Source organism: Nelumbo nucifera, chromosome 1 (assembly GCF_055504915.1).
Source record: "Nelumbo nucifera cultivar China Antique chromosome 1, China Antique-T2T, whole genome shotgun sequence".
Lineage (NCBI taxonomy): Eukaryota > Viridiplantae > Streptophyta > Magnoliopsida > Proteales > Nelumbonaceae > Nelumbo > Nelumbo nucifera.
The window spans coordinates 130405661-130425739 of NC_142649.1; the positions used below are offsets into that span (position 1 = coordinate 130405661).

The window sequence follows — 20079 nt, forward strand, 5'->3', positions numbered from 1 at the left end:
TTAAAGGCATGTATTCTAAGAGGGGAAGTTTAACTCCAAAATAAAAAAAGAGAGGGAAAGTTCTAGTATTTAGGAAAAACCTGGGGGGTTTAATAATTTACCCTCCAATTTATAATTAAACAACAAAATTTATTCCCACATTTAAATTTTTTGGGGGGTTTTACCGTTCAGTCCAGCTCTAACTGCAACTACTACTACATTAGGGGTGGACTGAATCTGCCCGTGGATTCATGCCAAATTCAATTCCTGAGATCTATGTAGGGTCTTCACTTTTGATGTAGGGCATGAGCTGACTTTAATAATACCATTTTAGGGGTAAAGTGGGGCCTACGCAGCCATGCGTTTGAAGCAGCTGTCGTCTGATTCAACCTATCTCTGCTACGTGGATAAATGACGTGAGCAATCTGATTTCTGGCAGGCCACGTGTTCAATATTAAGTCCATTTCAAGTATTCAAACCTTTTCACACGTATTTTGTCTCCTTGAAATTCGATAGAAATGGCTGTCTGGTTCTGGCTGATTCCTTACGTAGGAGACGAATTTTATGAATGAACGGTTTGGATTCAAATCCTCAGTTCTAAGTGGTCAGTTTGGATTGGACTTCGCTATGGTCCATCAGATGGTTATTGTTATTTAAACATATCAGATGATGGGGCCCCACAAGTTTGGTGGTCCAAAGTAGCCATTGGGCCGGTGGGCTACGTTTCTTGCTCCCCGGTCCATGGTCTCCCAAACTAAAAGAATCTACTTGATTCTTTCTCAACCAAAAGTTGACCCAGCAGCAGCTGAAAGTTCAACGTCAAATCCAAATTGGGGAAAAGCCTTCGAGCCTCAACATCCAGCCCAGTTCTAAAGTTCTTCAATTAAAAAAAAAGTAATCAGTGGGCCCCACGACATCAGGCAGGGCCCACTACCCGACAGACCTGAGCTTCAATCCCAGCCCGAGCTTTTACCCGTAAAAACTAAACCCGCGAAAACGAGGGGCTTGGATTTAGAGAGAGAAAGCAAACTACAGATAGAGAGAGAGAAATGGAGAGAGAGAGGAACAAACAAAGATAACTCCAAAATTCAAAGATTAAAATAAAAAAGAGGAACCACAAATGGATTCGTGAATAGATCGTCCGATTTCAAAGCATCTTAAGCTTAGTAGTAATCCAACACCGAAGAAAAAAAATAGAAACTTTTAATTTTTAATTTTAATTTCTTTGTCATATTTTTTTACAACAGAAATTACAACGCGCGTTGGTATTTTAGATTGATAGGATACAAAGAAAAAAAATAAAGAAAAAGAAAAGATGGAAACGAGAGAGACTGTTCGTTGTTTCTCATCTTTAATTCTTGTTTCAATTACGATCTCTTGTTTTCTAGTTTTTCTTCCTTTTTTTCTCTCACAATCTCTTAATAATATTATTAATAGTAATCTCTTATCACAACTCCTTCAACAACTATTACTCCTTGTTAGTAATTATTATTATTGTTTATTTTTATTCTCCAAATCTCACCGCACATCATCCCCCACTTTTTTCTTCGCTATCACGACTCAGAACAATTCACATTCCCTTTTCGTCAAAACCCAAAACATTGTTATTATTAATTCTACATCAGAACGGGTTCCCAAATCTGTCTCTCTTCGCTTGTCTTCTCTTCCGAAACCCTAGTTTGTTCTGCTTTCTGGGTCTCGATTTTTAGGGTTGGAAGCGGCTTTGAATCTCTTTCTTTTGTGGGGTTGATCTTGTTATTCAATGGAGGCCGGTTCAGAGGGGGAGAAGAAAAAGCCTCCTGAAGGAGGAGGTAGCGGAGGCGGGGGAGAACAGAAGGTGAAGCGCAAAATGAAGACTGCTTCTCAGTTGGAACTCCTTGAGAAGACCTACGCTGGTCTGTTAAAATTTTGAATTTTTTCTGGTTCTTTTTAGTTTGGTATGTTTGCGTTTTTCGATTTCTTAGGGTTTTGATTTATTGGGTTTGGATGCGAATCAGTGGAGACGTATCCGTCGGAGTCTCTGCGAGCGGAGCTATCGGCGAAGCTGGGGCTGACGGATCGGCAGTTGCAGATGTGGTTTTGTCATAGGAGGTTGAAAGATAGGAAGGTTGCGCCGGTAAAGCGACAGAGGAAGGATGCGCCGGTGTCAGGTGGGGTTGGAGATGAAATGATGGTGGGTGGTGAGCTGGGTAATGAGCCTGGGTCGGGGTCGGGGTCGGGGTCCAGTCCATTTGGCCAGGGTGAGCCGAGGAAGGTTGTTGCTCGAGCGTCGTCCGCTGTGCCGAGGATTGGAGCTGATATGCCAATGATGAAGAGGTATTATGAACCGCCGCAGTCCATAACCGAGCTACGTGCGATTGCTTTTGTGGAAGCTCAGTTGGGGGAGCCGTTGAGGGAAGACGGGCCCATTCTTGGGATGGAGTTTGATCCTTTGCCACCAGATGCATTTGGCGCTCCTTTGGGTACTTATTCCACTCTAATGTTCTCTTCTCAGAAGTTGGTTCTTATTACACCTTACTTTCAAGTTCTTAATTTTGTGTGAATTGGTAAGGTCATCCGCATCATCTTATGGGGATTACAAAGTGTTTCATTACCAACATTTAAGGGCTTAGTTCTCTCTTATGTTATGGGTATCTGTTTATCTTATCAGTTGCAAGATCTCAAACCAAAGCCTTGACAACCTTAACCAAGGAACTGAATTGAACAAATGCACTGCCTACTAAGGAGTTTATATCATTGGTGATGGATCTACAATAATGCCCACAACCTGGGGACAAAGTGATGGTCATTTTATTTAAAAACGACCGTATTAGCATTTTCACCCACATGTAGATGATCTTGATAATCTGAACTGAAGGTTGACAAGTAATAGGACAAAAGCTTCATGCAAAAATGGAACCAGTGTTTTAAAAGTTGCACCTAATTTCAGAGGTCAAACTGATTTGTGGGGTGTGCCTTGCTTAAACCTAGGTGCTTCTAGCCTGGCTTGATATGTTTTGATGAATTAACTTTAAGTTTGATGTTTGAATGGGTAATTTAACATATTATAAATATAAGTTGTAATTATGATTTTTACGTTTAAACGTTTTTGCCTATATATAACTTGAACCTTCAAAGCTATAACCCTCATTTCTAACATACCACTCTAGTCAATTGAGCTAACAGATTTTTATTTTCTTTAAGAATTTTGGAATTGCATACTGTTATATTTTAAGTTTCCTTTTATTTTTTCATAGGATGCAACTCACTTTATTCAGGCCATGCCTTGTGCCTTGCACCTTGAGCTCTAAAGGTTTTAAATTTTGGAAACTTTGTCATTTATGTAGCGTTTTTTTACAAAGTTTGGAATTTTAGATGTTTTTGTTGAAATTTTAATTAATTTATTAATATCTTTAGTAATAAATCTTCATATGCTGTGTTGATGGTTAGGTCTGAACCAAAATTTCATTTTTGTTTTTTTTTGTTTTTTTGTTTTTTGTTTTGGGCTACACAACATGGGGGATTGCCCTTCCCTAACTATCACAAAAGCAAATGTAATTGAAAGATCAGCCTAGACCTAACCCTATCTCTAGGAAACACTTCATGGCCAGCACTGGCGAGCCCATCTACAGCAGCATTTGCCTCCTTGTAGATGTGAGCTTAGCACATGGTCAACCCATTTCTGCTACAAATCAAATGGCATTCTTCAATAAGAAATTTAATTTTCCATGGTGACTCATCTATCCCATTTAAGCAGTCTATTACAATTTTAGAATCACCCTCAATTGTAACGTTTAAAACCATAGGCACTAGGGACCCCTTGCACTTTAGTTGCACTTTTACCGGGAACCTTTTTCGTTGGAGGGCCAGAATAAACTGTTTTTGTAATCCCTCTGAACTTCTCTGTATCTTTTTTTCCTTTTCTGACATTCATTACAAACAACAATATCATCACAATAATGATTTAATAATCCATTAAGTCTAAAAAAAATGTTTACAAGCTTGTCATATAAATCAAACCTATCATTAATGAAGTAAAACCAATCCAAATCAATCCTAAATTAGATTTCTAAATAACAATAATTTATCTTTTCAATAATAAAAGGTAGTCTGGCTTGATAGAATGATTAAGAATTGAGAATGGGTATGATAACTCTTATCTTTAGATTGATGGGAGTGAGGATGACAAGAAAGAAATCAAAGGTGGGTCCATGGGTGTTTTCTTGTATTTTATGTTCTTGTTCAAAGTGACTCATTCATGTAATTCAGTTTTGTGGGGTAGGAAACATTGTTAGTGAGGGAGAGAGAATGGTGGTATAGTGTCTTGTTTTCTTTAATTTTTCTTTGAGAAAATCTAATAACGAAAGATGTGGAGTGAGAATAACAGGTAATGGTAATGTAGGTGGTAGGTCTTATCCCTTTTTTATCAGTAACATGAAAATTTCATTGGAATTAGGAGAAAATAAAATTTTACAACACGGGCTATAACAGCCTGGTCCATTAAAGATGTTACATTACATTACAAAACAATTGATCCCTAGAAACCCCTTGCTTGGCATACCATTTGCAGATGTTGTGGGCGGTAGGTCTTATCTTGGTAACCAAAACCATGCCAAGGGTGCATATTTTATGTTCAAACCATTGAATTTACCATTAATGACTCATTTATAGGATGCAAAAGCAATAAGTACTTGACCGCCAGGCATTGTGGGACTTGCCTGCTTATATTTTAGGATCCCCAACTCAATTGAGCCTTGTCCCAACTTTATGGGGTTGGTTACAATTACATGAATCCAATGTTTTAGAAAGTGACCTGGAACCGGAACTGTTCTGGCCACCCGTTTCTGGGTCGACGGTTTGACCATTTGGTTCGAATGGATATCCTGTTCCGACAAAAAAATAGTTAAAATAAAAAATGGCCAAAAACTGTTGAATGGGTCAACAGTTCAACTGCCCGGGTCAACTTGTCATCGACTGATTCAACGGTTTTTGGCCAGGGACCAGGTTTGGGGTAAAACCGAACCGGTTGCCTGTATGGTTCCTGGGCCAAACAGTCTGACCATCTGGGTCAACGGCGGTTCGAAAACCATGCATGAATCCTGTTCTGCCATTCCTCTCTGTTCAGTGTCATATTCATTGTTAAATAATTGGCCCTTGAATCATTTTCCTACTACTTCAACATATGTCCTTTTTGTTCTGCCCCTGGCTCATCTTGACTCTTCAACTTGTAAGAGATCACAAACCTCTCCTGTCTCCATCCAATAATATAATTATCTTTACTCTATGATGCCGATACTTGCCTTGGCTTTACATCGAGGCCATAAAAGTTTAATCATAATATTTTAATAGTTTATATTATGCCAATGATTGCAAAGAGCAGTTGTCCACAAATATTTTAATCTTTAAATCTAATCTCTGGGCTAAGACATTTAAAGTGGTACAGTAAAAAAACTTTTTCAAATTCTAAATGTCTTTTATTTTGACTTTTGCATGTGCATGGTACACTAGTCATTTATAAAAAAAAATAATTGAAGATGTGATGGACTATTATATAATGCAAAGAATAATATTAAAATGTTAATGTTTTTTATTGGTAACTTAGAACTTTATTGATTTTGATAATAAAAGATAGGAAAAATCTATGATACCAGAAAGACTTTGACCAATCAAAACTCACAGTGATTTTTTTGATAGTAACTCACCATGAATTTTGATGAAAAGCTACTTGATTGGTTACCATTTTTATGATGCTAGTTGATTGGTTATAAGTTTTTCTGGTATCATGTCTTTCTGACATCGTAGTCGAACCATAAAAGATATGTAAAACTGCCATGCAGTTGCCTAAAGGTCTGACCCAAGCAGCCAGGCCTACCCTTGAGTATTATCAACGAAAGTAATGGTTACTGGTTGTTGTGAGTATGAAGGTCTTTTCATACACTTATAGTACCTTTTTTATTGATCATCAACAATCAGGGTCTGTTTGGTTCACAGTCGGAATCAGAATCGGAATCTTGAATGGTCTATTCCCATAGTCTGTTTGGTTCAGACAGGAATCGAAATGGGAATTGGATTCAGCTGGAATGGGATTTCATTTTCAAGGGAGGGGGAGAGGATTCCATTCCTCTCATTTTATCATCTATTTGAGCTACTCCTAGGTTCCTTTGGATGAGTTCATTTTTTATCAGATCCATGATCGTGAGAGTTTGGCAAAGTTTTAGTTTCGGCTGCCAACCTGCTGAACAAGGTGATGTGGCAAGAGCAGAACTATTGGCTACAGTATATGGGGTTGAGAAGGCAAAGGAGCTGGGTATTGATAGACTAATCATTTAGGGTGACTTGAGAACTGTTGTGAAATGGCTAAAGGAGGGGGGGGTGACATGGCATTTGAGGAATTAATTCAGGTGATTTAAATGGTTATCAAAGGACATGGCAATCCAAGTTAAGTGGGGGAGGAGAACTGCTGACAGCTTGGCAGATTGTCTAGCTAAGCAAGGGGTACAATGGACTCATGTATTGGGCTCAATTGTAATTACTGGGTTGGGTCAGCTTTTCTATAGCTGTGTTTTTTCTTTTCTCACAACATCTTGTTGTATCCATGAAAGAATTTTCATGCTATTGCTCCCTGAATGTCTGGGAATTAAAACAACAAGATTAGTAGTGGTTGTACCGATTCTGGTGGGAATTTATCTTCTTTGAACCTATTTAATGGGTGGAGTGATTGATTGTGGAATCAATGCTGTTAAAAATTTTCAACTCTAAGATTGAGTAAATTTATGATAAAGATCTTATAGTCTATGTATGCAACACTAAGTTGGTGGCCCAAATTTAAACAAAACAAGATGAAATAAGGGGAGGATTTTCTACAGGCCACACGTTTTTGGTTGAGTCACAGGAAAAAAAGTCATGGTGCTTATCCAAATCTACCCCTTATGCCCATTCTGTAAAAGGGGCATTATGCAAAGACCCCTTAAATGTGCCGAACAAGAATTATGAATGGTTCAGAAATTTGAATATGTTCAAATTTATAAATTTATAAATGCTTAACCCCAAGTTTAAGTACCCTGACCTGAAGCTGTCTCTAGTCTCTAATTATGAAGAATGTAAACTAAAGTCTCCATGCAATTGAAAATTTGAAATGTTAAATGTTAGTACCACTTTTTTTCCATTCAGAGCACAACTAACCTCCTCTAGGGCTTCACATCCATTCTTGTTCTTTATATGTGCCGACTCTAAATTAAATGCTGATACCTCTTTGTTGTTCATCTCTAATCTAAACAACCTCTAATTCCTTCACTTATGTTTCATCTTGTGTGAAGCCTCATACCTTACCAAGGTGCTTTTGACATCCTTCCCTAGATATGCTTGCTTACGATTGATATAGTTGGGATTCCAAAGATGAATCTCTTTTACTCTTTTTCTCTAAATTATCCAGTTAACTATCAAAAGAAAACACTGTTGTAGTTTTCCAAATTCGCTGTTATTCTTCATCCAAAATTGCAAACTATAGTTCTAACTTCTAAATGCTTTTGATGAACTGTAATGTATTCCATCCAATAGCCAAAAAATTGCATGGTCAGCGCATGGATATTTCTTTTGTTACAAGAGATGAGTGTGGACCTTGGCAGTGGAGGTTGAGAGTACCTTTTTCTGAAGTTAAAATTGAAAAAACTACATTTGTGTCTCTCCTGGCAGCAAATGTGGCAAAAATTTGAGTTCGCATGAATTTGAATCCCCGTACATCTTTAGCACTGCAACATCCCTATGTTATATAAACTACTCATTAAAGTATGTGCTCCAAGGAAGATTAGCATGACTCCTTGCACAAATATGTCATTCTTATCAATGCTAAACATCTATTATCTTCCTACATTGAGAACATTCTCTATTTCTGTCTTTACTTGAGAATATTTGTTTGCAAAGTATGAAGCCACATTGTCTTCTTTGCTTTTTTCAGAAATTTTACTTTATGACTATAGTTACTTTCTTTATTTCTCTTTCATAAAGACTGAGCTGCCTATAAAATGGTGTCAAGATGTAGAATTTTGATTGCTAATGGATCTATTTCCTGTTTACTTTTCTTTTATGTACATGCACAAACACAATTTTATGATCTATTATTTTAAATAATTGTTAGCGAAATAATTGCTAATTTGTTGGAACTTGGGTTTTCTTTTATGCTAAATAATGTAAAGTAAATGATCCTGCTAATTTCCCCGAGTTTGTCTATGGTACAGCAGTAATGGGACAACAAAAGCAAGGTGGACGGCTTTACGATGGCAATGTGTATGAGCGGCATGATGCCAAATCGATCAAAGTTAGTTTTCACACATATGAATTTGGAATGTTTTCTTTCTGCAGTATTGTGTGTCACAGATTAAGATGAGATGTCTGGTGATTCATCATCGATTTATATGTGAATATCCTTTTCTATCTTGAAATGTTTGTCGTCCACTCCCCAACTATACTGTTGGTGTCATATTCAATGTTTAATCTCTCTGATATGCCTATTTACATTTTGTTTGATGATGAGGTAATTTGTTGAGATATGAAAATCTCTTGATTTGCACTCTTATTGATTTTTGATTTGACCTTTTGGTGCCATTAATCTTCACGTAAGTGATTACATGCCTTAAAGTATAGGAATTATGGGATGATTCATCATTGAAATGATAGTCTAGACTTTATGTTGGAACAGTGTAAAAAGGCCTTTACTCAATTCTGGTTCCAACTATCTGGAGTCTTGGGAGGGGTAGACCGGGTACAGTCCTAAACTTTGACACTTTCTTTTCCGGACAAAGTGTCTCCCTTCAGACTCAAATCCACATTCTCATGCATGCAAGCCTGAGATTTTACCATTACACCAAGTAATGGACCTTATATTGTACTGTGTAAGATTGTTTTAAAATCTGATTGTGCTTACTTGTTGCAATTGTTATTTCAATTTTTGATGTGGTGCCCTTATGGTGCAATGAAGCTTATCGACAAAGATTTTATTCCTAAGTTCTATTGCCTGAGTTTAGCAAGCCAATGCAATTTTGCTCAATTATCATCATTATCCAATCCTTATCCCTGCTTTTTGTTTGCTCAATTTGATCTCATGGAGGAATTTTTGCATTTTGCTAGGGAAAAGTTCTTTCTTTGGCATCTTGCACCAAAACTATTTTTATTTGCATACTTGTTGCCTGCTATTTTAGCTGAACCAGAATTCTGAAGTTGCAAAACACAACTAGCGTGAAGCAGGTCTTCAATTATCAAAAAAAAAAAAAAAAAACTAGTGTGAAGCAGGTCAGCCTGCCCCATATGTTTTGGGGCAACTCTATCCCCATACATATGTAAATGTCCAGTCCTTATTTTGGATCCCTTAAGTAAATAACAAGAGAACTAGTTTGTCAAATTTGAATAGACTAGATTATTGTTTAATGGCATGTTTAACCATTTTACTCACAATGTATTATTTCCTCTAATTATTTTATGGTAGCTTTAAGTCTTTCTCCATCACCTTGATGCATTGGGTTTTACACTCAAAAAATTCCATTCAAACAGCTTTTGGGTGTTGTTATTGTTGTTTTGTTCCAGAAATCATATCCTCTTATTTATGGTTTTAAAATTATTGGAACTTTATGTTTCATTTGTAAGAATTTAGAAGTTGCCTGATCTTGCTCCCTGCCCGTGTTTTGCAGACATCATCACTTTTACCCAATATGGAACATTGCTTTGTACCTAGTTCGTCTAGTGGAAAAAGAAAATCAGCAACTGGAGTTCATGTGGTTCATCCCCAGACTGCACCAAGGACTGTCCAGGAATATCAATTTCTCCCAGAGCAGCCAACTGTTAGATCTGATGCTTACGAAAGAGTTGCCCCATCTCACTTCTATGATTCACCAATTGACGGTCCAAGTTCCAGGACTTCATCATTATCTGCCGTAGGGACATTTCTTCATGGAAATGAACAGATGGGAATTGGTTATGGATTCCATGGACAGGTGCCAGGTGTTGGTCATTTGCCCCAGCAAGTTAGGCAGGGCCATGTCTTCTCATCAGGTTCAGGAGAGTATGAAAATGTTCCACACAGGAACTCCTATACAAACATTGGGATGGATGCTCAGTTTGCTTCCCATCCAATTGGACTGGAAAATCCATTTGTACCATCCGATAGGAGGGTTTTCCATGAAGACGATGTTTCTCGGATGGAGAGGAAACGCAAGGTATCCTTAACCTATATGAAGTGGGTTAGGTTTTGTTTCACTTTACTGAAGCAGTATTTCAGACACATTTTATTATTGTTTACAGAGTGATGAAGCACGAATAGCAAGGGAAGTTGAGGCCCATGAAAAACGTATTCGTAAAGAACTTGAGAAACAAGATATGTTGAGGCGAAAGGTGATGTCCATATCACTCTTAATTCTGTTTTCTACAAAGTTCATTAGATGTGAGCTAACATTTTAGATTGCATCCTAATTGAAGAGAGAGGAGCAAATGAGGAAAGAAATGGAAAGGCATGATCGTGAAAGGCGGAAAGAAGAAGAGAGGTTGATGCGGGAAAGGCAGCGAGAAGAAGAGAGATTCCAGCGGGAGCAAAGGCGTGAAAATGAGCGAAGGGAGAAATTTTTGCAGAAAGAAACTCTTAGAGTAAGTTGTTTGGCTATTTGCTATCATAAATGGTGAATTTGGAATTTTTTTGTGCCCCAGTTTAACTTGTAGAGGTTTTTTATCATAGTTCAGGCTGAGAAATTAAGGCAGAAAGAAGAACTTCGTAGAGAAAAGGAGGCAGCAAGAATTAAAGCTGCTAATGAGAGGGCTACTGCACGCAGACTTGCTAAAGAATCTATGGAGCTTATTGAGGATGAAAGACTGGAGCTTATGGAATTGGCTGCTTCAACAAAAGGGTTGCCCTCAATGATATCTCTTGATGGTGAAACACTGCAAAACCTTGAGTCATTCAGAGGTAGCATTTTGTAACATCTCTGTTAATTATTTGTAGTTCAGGGTCCATATGTTGCTAGGTTATATGTTATTACTAATTGCCTAGGTTATCTGCATTTTTGTATCAAGGTAACTATTAATGTCATTATCATTTTTGTCTAAGGCCATATCAAGGTGATTGTCCTCTATGCTTGGGACTGGAAAATGCCAGGCAAAGCTTGATATTGATGTCTCATTTATCAGAGAAATATAGTACTCTGTTATTGAGTTTGAGATTTTTTATCAGAAATACTTGGAATTATGTCCAATGTCATTGATAGTGAAAAGTTGCTGAAGGATGACAATTATATCATAAAGTAGGTAATTAGGTACTAACTGTGGTCATGCTATTTCCCCTCTTTTCCTCTCCTAGCACTATTGCTATAATAACCCCATATTGGTGGGTTATAGTTCTGTTTTAAGAAACCCTGTGATAGATTATCTCATCTTTTGTTCTTGTTCCATTTGAGGCCATTGATGTTATGTTTGTTGTCACATCAACAGAGCAATTTTCTGAGTGTAATGGTTCTATTTGAGAGAAATTCTCATCATACAGTGAGCAATGTCATTATGATGGTCCTGGTTTACTTTAGGTGTCACCTCGGTGATTCTTGGACCTTAGTGTGTTGGTGGTGCCTAGGTGATTAAAAAGGGCAGCCCAATACACGAGGCTCCTACCAATGCGGGGTCTGGTGCCCAAGTGCTTATTATTTATTCATTTATTTTTACTTGAGGTGTTCTCCTGGGACTGACTAGATGATGTTCTGGTGGCTTAGGTTAACACCTAAGTGATTTCCAATATTATTTGCCATTTTCTCTGTCAAAACTTTCTTTTGCTATGCATGTTATTATAAGTTATATTTATATTATTATGTTTCTGTTTATTATAATACATCACCTATCTGCTTATTGTTTTATTTTTATTGTTATAGTTTGTTGCATGAGGGAGGTCTATTTGTTAACTTTTCATAGCAGATATGTCCCTAATTTTCATAATTTGTTCCAATTAATTTTCTTTTTAATCTTCAAATACTGCCTGTTGGTTTAATCTTTAACTTATGATTCTAGGAGTTTCTTTTTTATCTCCAATTGCATATTTATGGCTTTTTCTTTAACTTCTATTTTGATTCAAAGAAAATTTTATGGTATTGTATTCCTGAATAGTGTTGCTCAGGGTCAGGGTTAATGTGTTAACCCTGAAAAACAAATTTATTTACTAGAATTGTGCGAACTGCATGCAACAGATTTTTCATTTTGCCTTGTTAAGGTAGAAGCAGGAAAACATATTAAAGGGAATAGAACAATGATCACTCCTGAAATGTATGATCTTCCAATTTTGGAGTCAAATCTTCAATTCAAGAAACACTGGATTAACTCACACAACATAGAGAAGCATCTTGATTTTGACTTTTTTCATAAAAAATGGCTAAAATATGAATCTACATCAACTTTGTTTCCCTTTTGTTTGGATATTAGATTGTATGAATCTTTAATTACTGAACTATTCATTTTATATACATTTCAGAGGCATAATTGTTTACCCAAAAATGAGATTCTGTTTGTTATTCTCTCTCTGTTCCACCCTGTATTTAGATATCTGATTTGTCTTGTTTCCAGTATTTCCTTTAATTGGTTTTAATAAGATCTTCATTACTTAGATATGTTGAGTACATTTCCTCCCAAGTCAGTGAAATTAAAGAAGCCTTTTTCAGTTCAGCCCTGGACTGATTCAAATGAGAACATAGGGAATCTTCTTATGGTATGTCCTATCTAACCTCTAATAGACATTACCGTGTTTTCTTTTCTTTCTTTTTTTTGGCTGGAGGATTGGATCTTAGGTAGTAAATTCAGTTTCAGAAAATCTCATGCATTAAATACTGCTCTGAGGTTTTAAGGGTTGTTGAATTTCTCAGGTTTGGAGATTTTTAATTACTTTTGCTGATGTTCTTGGACTTTGGCCTTTTACGCTTGATGAATTTGTTCAAGCTTTTCATGACTATGTAAGTTCTTATATTAGTTATGTCTTTTAGTTCTATTCCAGTTTCATTTTTATCCCTTTATTGTCTAATTTACTCCAATTTTCCGATTTTGATATTCATGCTGATTTTTTTTTTCAATATTTCAGGATCCAAGACTGCTAGGTGAGATACATGTTTCTCTTTTGAGATCCATCATAAAAGATATAGAAGATGTTGCAAGGACACCCTCTATTGGACTTGGTGCTAATCAAAATAGTGCTGCTAATCCGGGAGGCGGTCATCCACAGATTGTAGAAGGGGTAATCTCTATTTTATGCTATTTGCTGTTTTTATCTTAGTTTCAGCTTAGTATTCTTTTTTTGTGTAGGTTTTTGTTTAAAAGTCTGCTTTTTTCATCAGGCATATGCATGGGGGTTTGACATACGCACCTGGCAGCGCCACTTAAGTCCATTGACGTGGCCTGAAATTCTGCGGCAATTTGCATTGTCTGCAGGATTTGGGCCACAGCTGAAAAAGAGGAGTATTGGAAGGGCTTATTTTCGTGATGACAACGAGGTTCACCACTAATACATTAAAACCCTTTGTTATCATTGATTCAAGTTTTTGATGGTTTTTATTGAAAGAGAAAACTCTTGTGCATTCATTTTTTTTTTTAAATTTCCTCTCGATAGTTATTTATTTGAGATTTAGTAGTTTCAATATTTATTTGAACTGTTTGTACAATGTTGTGACAAGAAATGAAATTGTAATTGGGCTTACAATATAAATGCACAAAAGTTATTTGCTTAAAAAGCAAGGATCTTCTGCATTTTGGACTTTATAGACTGAGAAACTCAAGAATCTGTGAAAATAAGAGTGAGACAGAGGAGAGGCTGTTATCTATACTTGAAGCAAGAATATCATCTTTGGTTTGGTTTGAATAGTAATTTAAAGGGAAACCATTTAATTCTTTCTTACAGAAGAACCCTTTTTGTATAAACTAGAGGTGTTAGTGTGTATACTCGAGTCTACATGTCCAAGGTGGATATGGGGCTTTTCTTATCTCTTCTTGTTTAATACAAATTATACTTAATCCTTTTCTTCTTTAAAAGTAAATAAAAAAAGAATCTTGATTTCTATATAAATACAGGTATCACCAAGTTTGCAACCATCATTGTTATATTCTTTTTGTCGTAACTCTGTCAAATGGCTAAGGTTCAATTGGTAATAAGCTGGAGCAGTTTGCTAATATCAGTGAAATTGTGTCAGAATATATAAAAATTGTAGAAGCATAGATGGTTCTGTGATTTTAGGTTATCTAAGTTACCAAGTAAAAAATTGTTGCAGGGTGAAACGATTATGTTGAATTCTCTCGTTCTGATTGTAGGTTATTTTACTTAAGACTAATTATCTTAGAAGCTTCTATTTTTATATATTTTTGTTGGAGTAGTTGAGTGGTCTTCACTAGATGTTGATAGGGCATCTTTCTTTGTACATACAGGGCCATGATGGTGAAGATATTGTTTCTATTTTACGAACCGGAACAGCAGCTGAAAATGCTGTTGCTTTAATGCAAGAAAAGGGGTTTTCTCATCCACGCAGATCACGACATCGCTTGACCCCAGGAACAGTTAAATTTGCTGCATTTCATGTTCTTTCTCTTGAGGGAAGCAAGGGGTTAACAATATTAGAAGTTGCAGACAAGATTCAGGTATTTTTCATTACATTAAGACTACGTCTTTTGCTTTTCTGATCTCTTTTCTGATTCTTTTTCTTTTTTCCTTAAAGAAATCTGGTCTCCGGGACCTTACAACAAGCAAGACACCTGAGGCATCTATTGCCGCTGCATTGTCAAGGGATTCAGCCCTTTTTGAAAGAACAGCTCCTTCAACATATTGTGTTCGTCCTCCTTTCAGAAAGGATCCTGCTGATGCTGAGGCAATATTAGCTGCTGCCAGGGAGAAAATTCAGATATTTCAAAATGGATTTTCAGATTCCGAAGAAGCTGAAAAGGACGGAGATGATGCTGATGATGTTGAAAAAGACGAAGATTCTGATTGTGATGTTGCTGATGATCCTGAGGTTGATGATGTTAAAGAATTAACTCCAAACAAAGAAGCATATCATCATGGTGAAGCTAAGTCTGCTCAAGCATGTTCAAGAAATGAGAAGGGGATCTCTGGCAATGAGGTTGGAGAAACTCCACCGCATAACTTTCCCAATTCTGGGAAAAGCTTCTCTCCATTCTTTTCGGAAGGCACCAAGGAAGTGATTAGTTCAGGTGCCACCTTTGATCAGTCTGTTGATGTTGCTAGAAACTGCAATGATACAAGCAATCCTGATCAAGAGGACACGGAGATTGATGAGAGCAATTCAGGTGAACCCTGGGTTCAAGGGATAATGGAAGGGGAATACTCTGATCTTAGTGTGGAGGAGCGTCTCAATGCGCTTGTTGCCTTAATTGGTGTGGCTATTGAGGGAAACTCAATCCGTATTGTTCTTGAGGTAATAAGTTATTAGGTGCAACTTTTAATTAATTTAATGATTTATTTTTTCATCCATGGTCTGAAATTGAGTGTTTTGCAGGAACGTTTGGAAGCAGCAAATGCTCTTAAGAAGCAGATGTGGGCAGAGGCGCAACTGGATAAAAGGCGAATGAAAGAAGAGTATGTGACAAAGTTGCAATACTCGTCTTATAAGGCTGAGAATAACCTTATTAGCCCTGCAATTGAAGGCAGCCAAAGCCCATTACCTGGTGTTGATAACAAGAACAATGAGGCTTCTCTGAACCCATTCAAGCAAGAGCCTTTTCTTGATCCACAAAATGGTCAAAGTAACATGCCTGCTGAAAGGAACTTGGCAGGTCAAGAGATCACTGTTCAAGATAATTTCCCACTTCAGCAACATTCATATGCCACAGAAAAGTCACGCAGACAGTTAAAATCTTCTATTGGTCACAGAGCAGAAGAGATGTATGTATACAGGTCTTTACCTCTTGGTCAAGATCGTAGGCGTAACAGATACTGGCAGTTTGTTGCATCTGCTTCTAAAAATGATCCTGGCTCAGGCAGGATCTTTTTTGAATCTCATGATGGCTGCTGGAGGCTTATTGACTCAGAAGAGGTAGCAATATCTTTTAGGGCCTGCTTACAATTTTATAAATTATTTACATAAATTGCACATAGTGTCTTATTTTTGAATCTTAGGATTTGACAGTTTGCAATTTTGGCAAATGCCTCCCCCCCGAAAAAAAAAACAAATAAATTATAAACTTGTCACAGGTTCATAGCAGATGCAAATTTGCAATAGATTAGAGTTGAGTTTCTTTAAAGAAAATAATTAGCAAAAGAAATTAGGAATTTCATTGAATAGAGACAGGAGCTTAAAAATATACCCGAGGATAGATGATTCCAGATGCAATGACAGGAAAATTGTGAGTGATAAAATTAAACACGAGAGGTCCATGCTGGGATACTTTCATCTCCATGAATTATGAAGTCTATGATCTCTTTCTTCATTTGGGTTCAATAGTCTTATGGTGGAGAGCAATTCTAAGCTAAAGTGCACATTAAGCTACCCTCCTCTTTGTTAAAATACAGGATCTTGTGCATATCTATATTTTTGGGTCAATTTAGTTTCATTAAATTCAATTTGCATACAGGTTTTTGATGCTCTTTTGGCATCTTTGGATACACGGGGCATCAGGGAATCCCATCTACACTCTATGTTGCAAAAAATTGAGAATTCCTTCAAGGAAGCTGCAAGAAGGAACTCATCTAGCACCAACACTGTGGATGCAAGTGGAATAACTGTAAAAACTGAAGCTGCTGAAATGGCTTCTGGTTCTGATTGCACTGCTGGAATTGATAGCCCCAGCAGTCTGGTGTGTTCAGGTTCTGAAACATCAGAGCAGTCATTGTCATTCAGAATTCAACTTGGAAGGAACAAATCCGAGAAAAATGATGCCTTGAAGAGATACGAAGATTTCCAGAAATGGATGTGGAAAGAGTGCTTTACTCCTACAACATTGTGTGCCATGAAATATGGGAAGAAAAGATGCCAACAACTTTTAGGCACTTGTGTTTCCTGCCAAAATTTGTACTTTTTTGAAGACAACCACTGCCCCTCTTGCCATAGGACATTCAGCAACTTCTCTAACAACTTAAATTTCAATTTTTCGGAACATGTGATTCAATGTGAAGAAACGCAGAAGGTGGATCCTGACTGGAATTCTTGTGATCTAGATTCTTCTCTTCCCTTGAGAACCAGGTTACTGAAGGCAATGCTAGCTTTAATTGAGGTGAGAAGTTGGATATGTTTATTGGAAATTTCTGTTTGAATAAGAGAATGAAGAACATTATTGCACATATTCTAGCTGAAAATATGCTTTTTTTTCTCCATGTTTTGTACTTCTGCTCATTTCTAGGTTTAATTTTTTGGTTTGCAGGTTTCTGTTCCACCAGAAGCTCTTCAATCTTTCTGGACTAAGAGCTATCGTAAATATTGGGGTGTCAAGTTGCATAGTTCTTCATCAGCTGAGGAGCTTCTGCAGGTCTGTATTCTTATTTTCTCATCCATATGTTTCTTTGGTTTTTCCTATGTTTTTCTCAATTAAATCTGCTCAATCTTTGATGTTTCCAGAGTTTTTTGACCTTTTCTACCTTAAATCCATGAAGTATAGTCAAATATCAATTCTTAACTAGGATTCGTTTTCCAACAAAAATAATTTTGGTGTTTGAATAATATTTCCATCCAATCCACCATTCATTTATTTGTTTCTTTAATTTATGGTTGAACTTGTTATAAGAACTTCTTTACTGTCTTGAGATTACCACAAAATTTTCTGTATAAAGTGCAATAAAGGGCCTCAAAGGTGAATAGAAACTCTATTTTTTGGGCTGTGTTGTAATTGCTTTACATGTTGGGTGTACATTGGATGTATTCAGGAGTTAAGAATGTTTAGCTCCTTTGCTATGTAATTTTTCAATCCTTTAATAAAATTCATTGTTATTGATAAAAAAGACTATTACAAAGTTGTAATTTTTCAGAAACATAGCGTTGTGGTGTTTTATCTTCTTTATCCTTTTGGATACAAAGTTCTCTTTCACCATTAGTACAATTCACTGTTACTGATAAAACATTTTCTGATTTTCAAGACTCTTGTCTGTTTTCATCTATGTAGTTGGTATTCATAATTAGTGTCATGTTACTGATAAAAAAAATTAGTATCATGTTGGGGGGAGCAACTATATTGTATTGTAGTAGTCTTGGTGTGATTTTGCTTTGATTCTTCTACAAGTTTGCAATGCAAAATCTTGGAGATGGGATGCATTTAAGTAAGATCCTGCGGAATATATTTTTTCTAAATCAGAGCTTATGCTTCCCCTAATCTATGCATTAATTGCAATGCTTTCTTAAAATATAGTTGTTAATGTATGCAGCTATTGACTATGTTGGAGGGCGCAATAAAAAGGGACTGTTTATCATCAAATTTTGAGACAACCAAGGAACTGTTAGGTTCCTCTACAACATCTGGATCTAATACTGATGACTTCCCACCTCCTGAATCAATTGCCGTACTTTCATGGGTACCTCTAACAACTGCTGCTGTGGCTTTAAGGCTTATGGAACTTGATGCTTCCATCTCCTACATGCTGCATCAGAAAGTGGAGTTCAGTAAGGATAAGGAAGCTGGGGAATTCATCGTGAGTATTTATATCTCATGAATAGCAGTATACTCTTAAGTTAAAATATTTATAAATATGAGAATGATTAGTTTTGTAACGTTTCATGCATACTATTGGAAAAATCATGCATGGCAGAATTTATGAGATCGTTTATGTTGTTATCTTGCCTTACATGCAACAATTAGTGGATGTGCTTAGCGGTCTTAGATTATTGAATTGGTTGGCAAGCTTTTGGGTCATACCCAATAATTGTGTTTGTCAGATATTAAGTAAATGCTTGTTTCGGTTCTGTTTTTAAAAAATTTCTGGAATGTTTTTTAAATCAGTTTCATCTTTTTTCAACAGAAGCTTCCATCAAGATATACGGTTGTAAAAAATTTTCCTGAGATTGAACCAGCAGAAGCTGCTGACCAAGGTAAATATATGCAAGAAGAGAGCTGGATTGATCCAGGCAGTGGGCGTAATAGCTCTGGACGTGGACGTGGGGTTCGTGGGAGAGGTCGAGGGCGCAGTCGTGGAGGAAGGTGGCAGAGAAGAGGCACTGTATCCAGATCTGAACCTGGCAATAGTGTGAAGATAGGTCAAGGTCTGGAGCGGAAAGGCCGAACACGTGGACGTGGCCGAAGGCGGGGCCGCCGGACTGTCAGAAGTAGGCAGAGACTACAGAAGAGAGTGGTTGAGGAGACGGTATTGCATCATTTCAACAACATTGACAGCCCCAAGCAGGATAGTGGTGGGCAATCGCCAAGAAGCTCAGTTGGGGGAGATTGGGATATTGAAGAAACCAGGAGAATGCATCATTTTGAGGGGGCTGAAAATAGTAACAGTGCAGAAGCATCATCTGAATCCGATGACAATTGTCAAGGAACGGGTGATGAGTATGATGATCAGGGAGCAGATTATGCTGGGGTTTTTAATGGAAAATCTGAAGACTTAATGGAGGGAAGTGACGAGGATGTTGAGGGAGACGATGATGGAGATGGTGAAGAAGCAGATGTAGATGCTGATGGAGATGGTGATGATCGGGATGAGGAGGAAGATGGGGATATGGATGAAGTGGATGAAATGGATGGGGAGGTGGAAGGGGATGAAGAGGGAGATATGGATGACGGGGAGTTGGATGGGGTGGGGAACGAGGACGAGGATGGAGAGGGGAATGGAGATGAAGACCAAGGCATTGGGTCGACGTCTTCAGAGTATAGTGATTAAGAAAATTTTCTTGTAAGTTAATTTTAGTATACAGAAAGTTAGTGATTATTAGCCATAACGATGATCATGTTTACAAAGCCTGCATTCTTTTATTTAAGAGTTGTAGCGCTCACCCTGTAGCTTTTACTTGTAACATTCTGGGCGGGCGAAACAATGAAAAAAAAAAAAATATATATATATATATCAAAAAGAGAAGAAATTGAATTTGATCAAATCAAATACATTTTCCTTTCTAGATTAGCACTAAGCCGATACTCCAAAATGTATTCTTCTGAATTCAGTTGAACTGTTGCCTTCCAAGCTAC

The 20079-nt window shown here is 37.1% G+C and overlaps 1 protein-coding gene across 3 annotated transcripts; it reads left to right on the top strand.

The window, feature by feature from the left end:
- Nucleotides 1-1278: 1278 nt before the first annotated feature.
- Nucleotides 1279-19988, top strand: LOC104589094 (homeobox-DDT domain protein RLT2-like). Of its 3 annotated transcripts, none has more exons than XM_010247285.3 (18): nucleotides 1279-1874; nucleotides 1977-2441; nucleotides 8196-8272; nucleotides 9639-10163; nucleotides 10249-10338; nucleotides 10423-10587; nucleotides 10681-10903; nucleotides 12579-12679; nucleotides 12834-12920; nucleotides 13046-13198; nucleotides 13299-13454; nucleotides 14380-14589; nucleotides 14667-15383; nucleotides 15465-16001; nucleotides 16540-17178; nucleotides 17326-17430; nucleotides 18320-18583; nucleotides 18911-19988. In XM_010247285.3, the coding sequence occupies exons 1-18, from the start codon at nucleotides 1742-1744 to the stop codon at nucleotides 19772-19774; spliced, it is 5511 nt and encodes a 1836-aa protein (XP_010245587.1). In that variant the 5' UTR covers nucleotides 1279-1741; the 3' UTR covers nucleotides 19775-19988. The 3 variants fall into 3 exon arrangements, with proteins under 3 accessions (XP_010245587.1, XP_010245586.1, XP_019051807.1); XM_010247284.3 differs by having other exon boundaries at nucleotides 1580-1874; nucleotides 8193-8272; XM_019196262.2 differs by having other exon boundaries at nucleotides 1580-1874; nucleotides 8193-8272; nucleotides 18914-19988.
- The last annotated feature ends 91 nt before the right edge of the window (nucleotides 19989-20079 follow it).

What these genes read in the sequence shown, in the direction of transcription:
- LOC104589094 (XM_010247284.3), top strand. Translation starts at nt 1,742, where the DNA reads ATGGAGGCCGGTTCAGAGGGGGAGAAGAAAAAGCCTCCTGAAGGAGGA. An exon ending in CCTTGAGAAGACCTACGCTG is followed by an intron (nt 1,875 to 1,976) that starts GTCTGTTAAAAT and finishes GATGCGAATCAG; the next exon opens with TGGAGACGTATCCGTCGGAG. An exon ending in TGCATTTGGCGCTCCTTTGG is followed by an intron (nt 2,442 to 8,192) that starts GTACTTATTCCA and finishes TCTATGGTACAG; the next exon opens with CAGTAATGGGACAACAAAAG.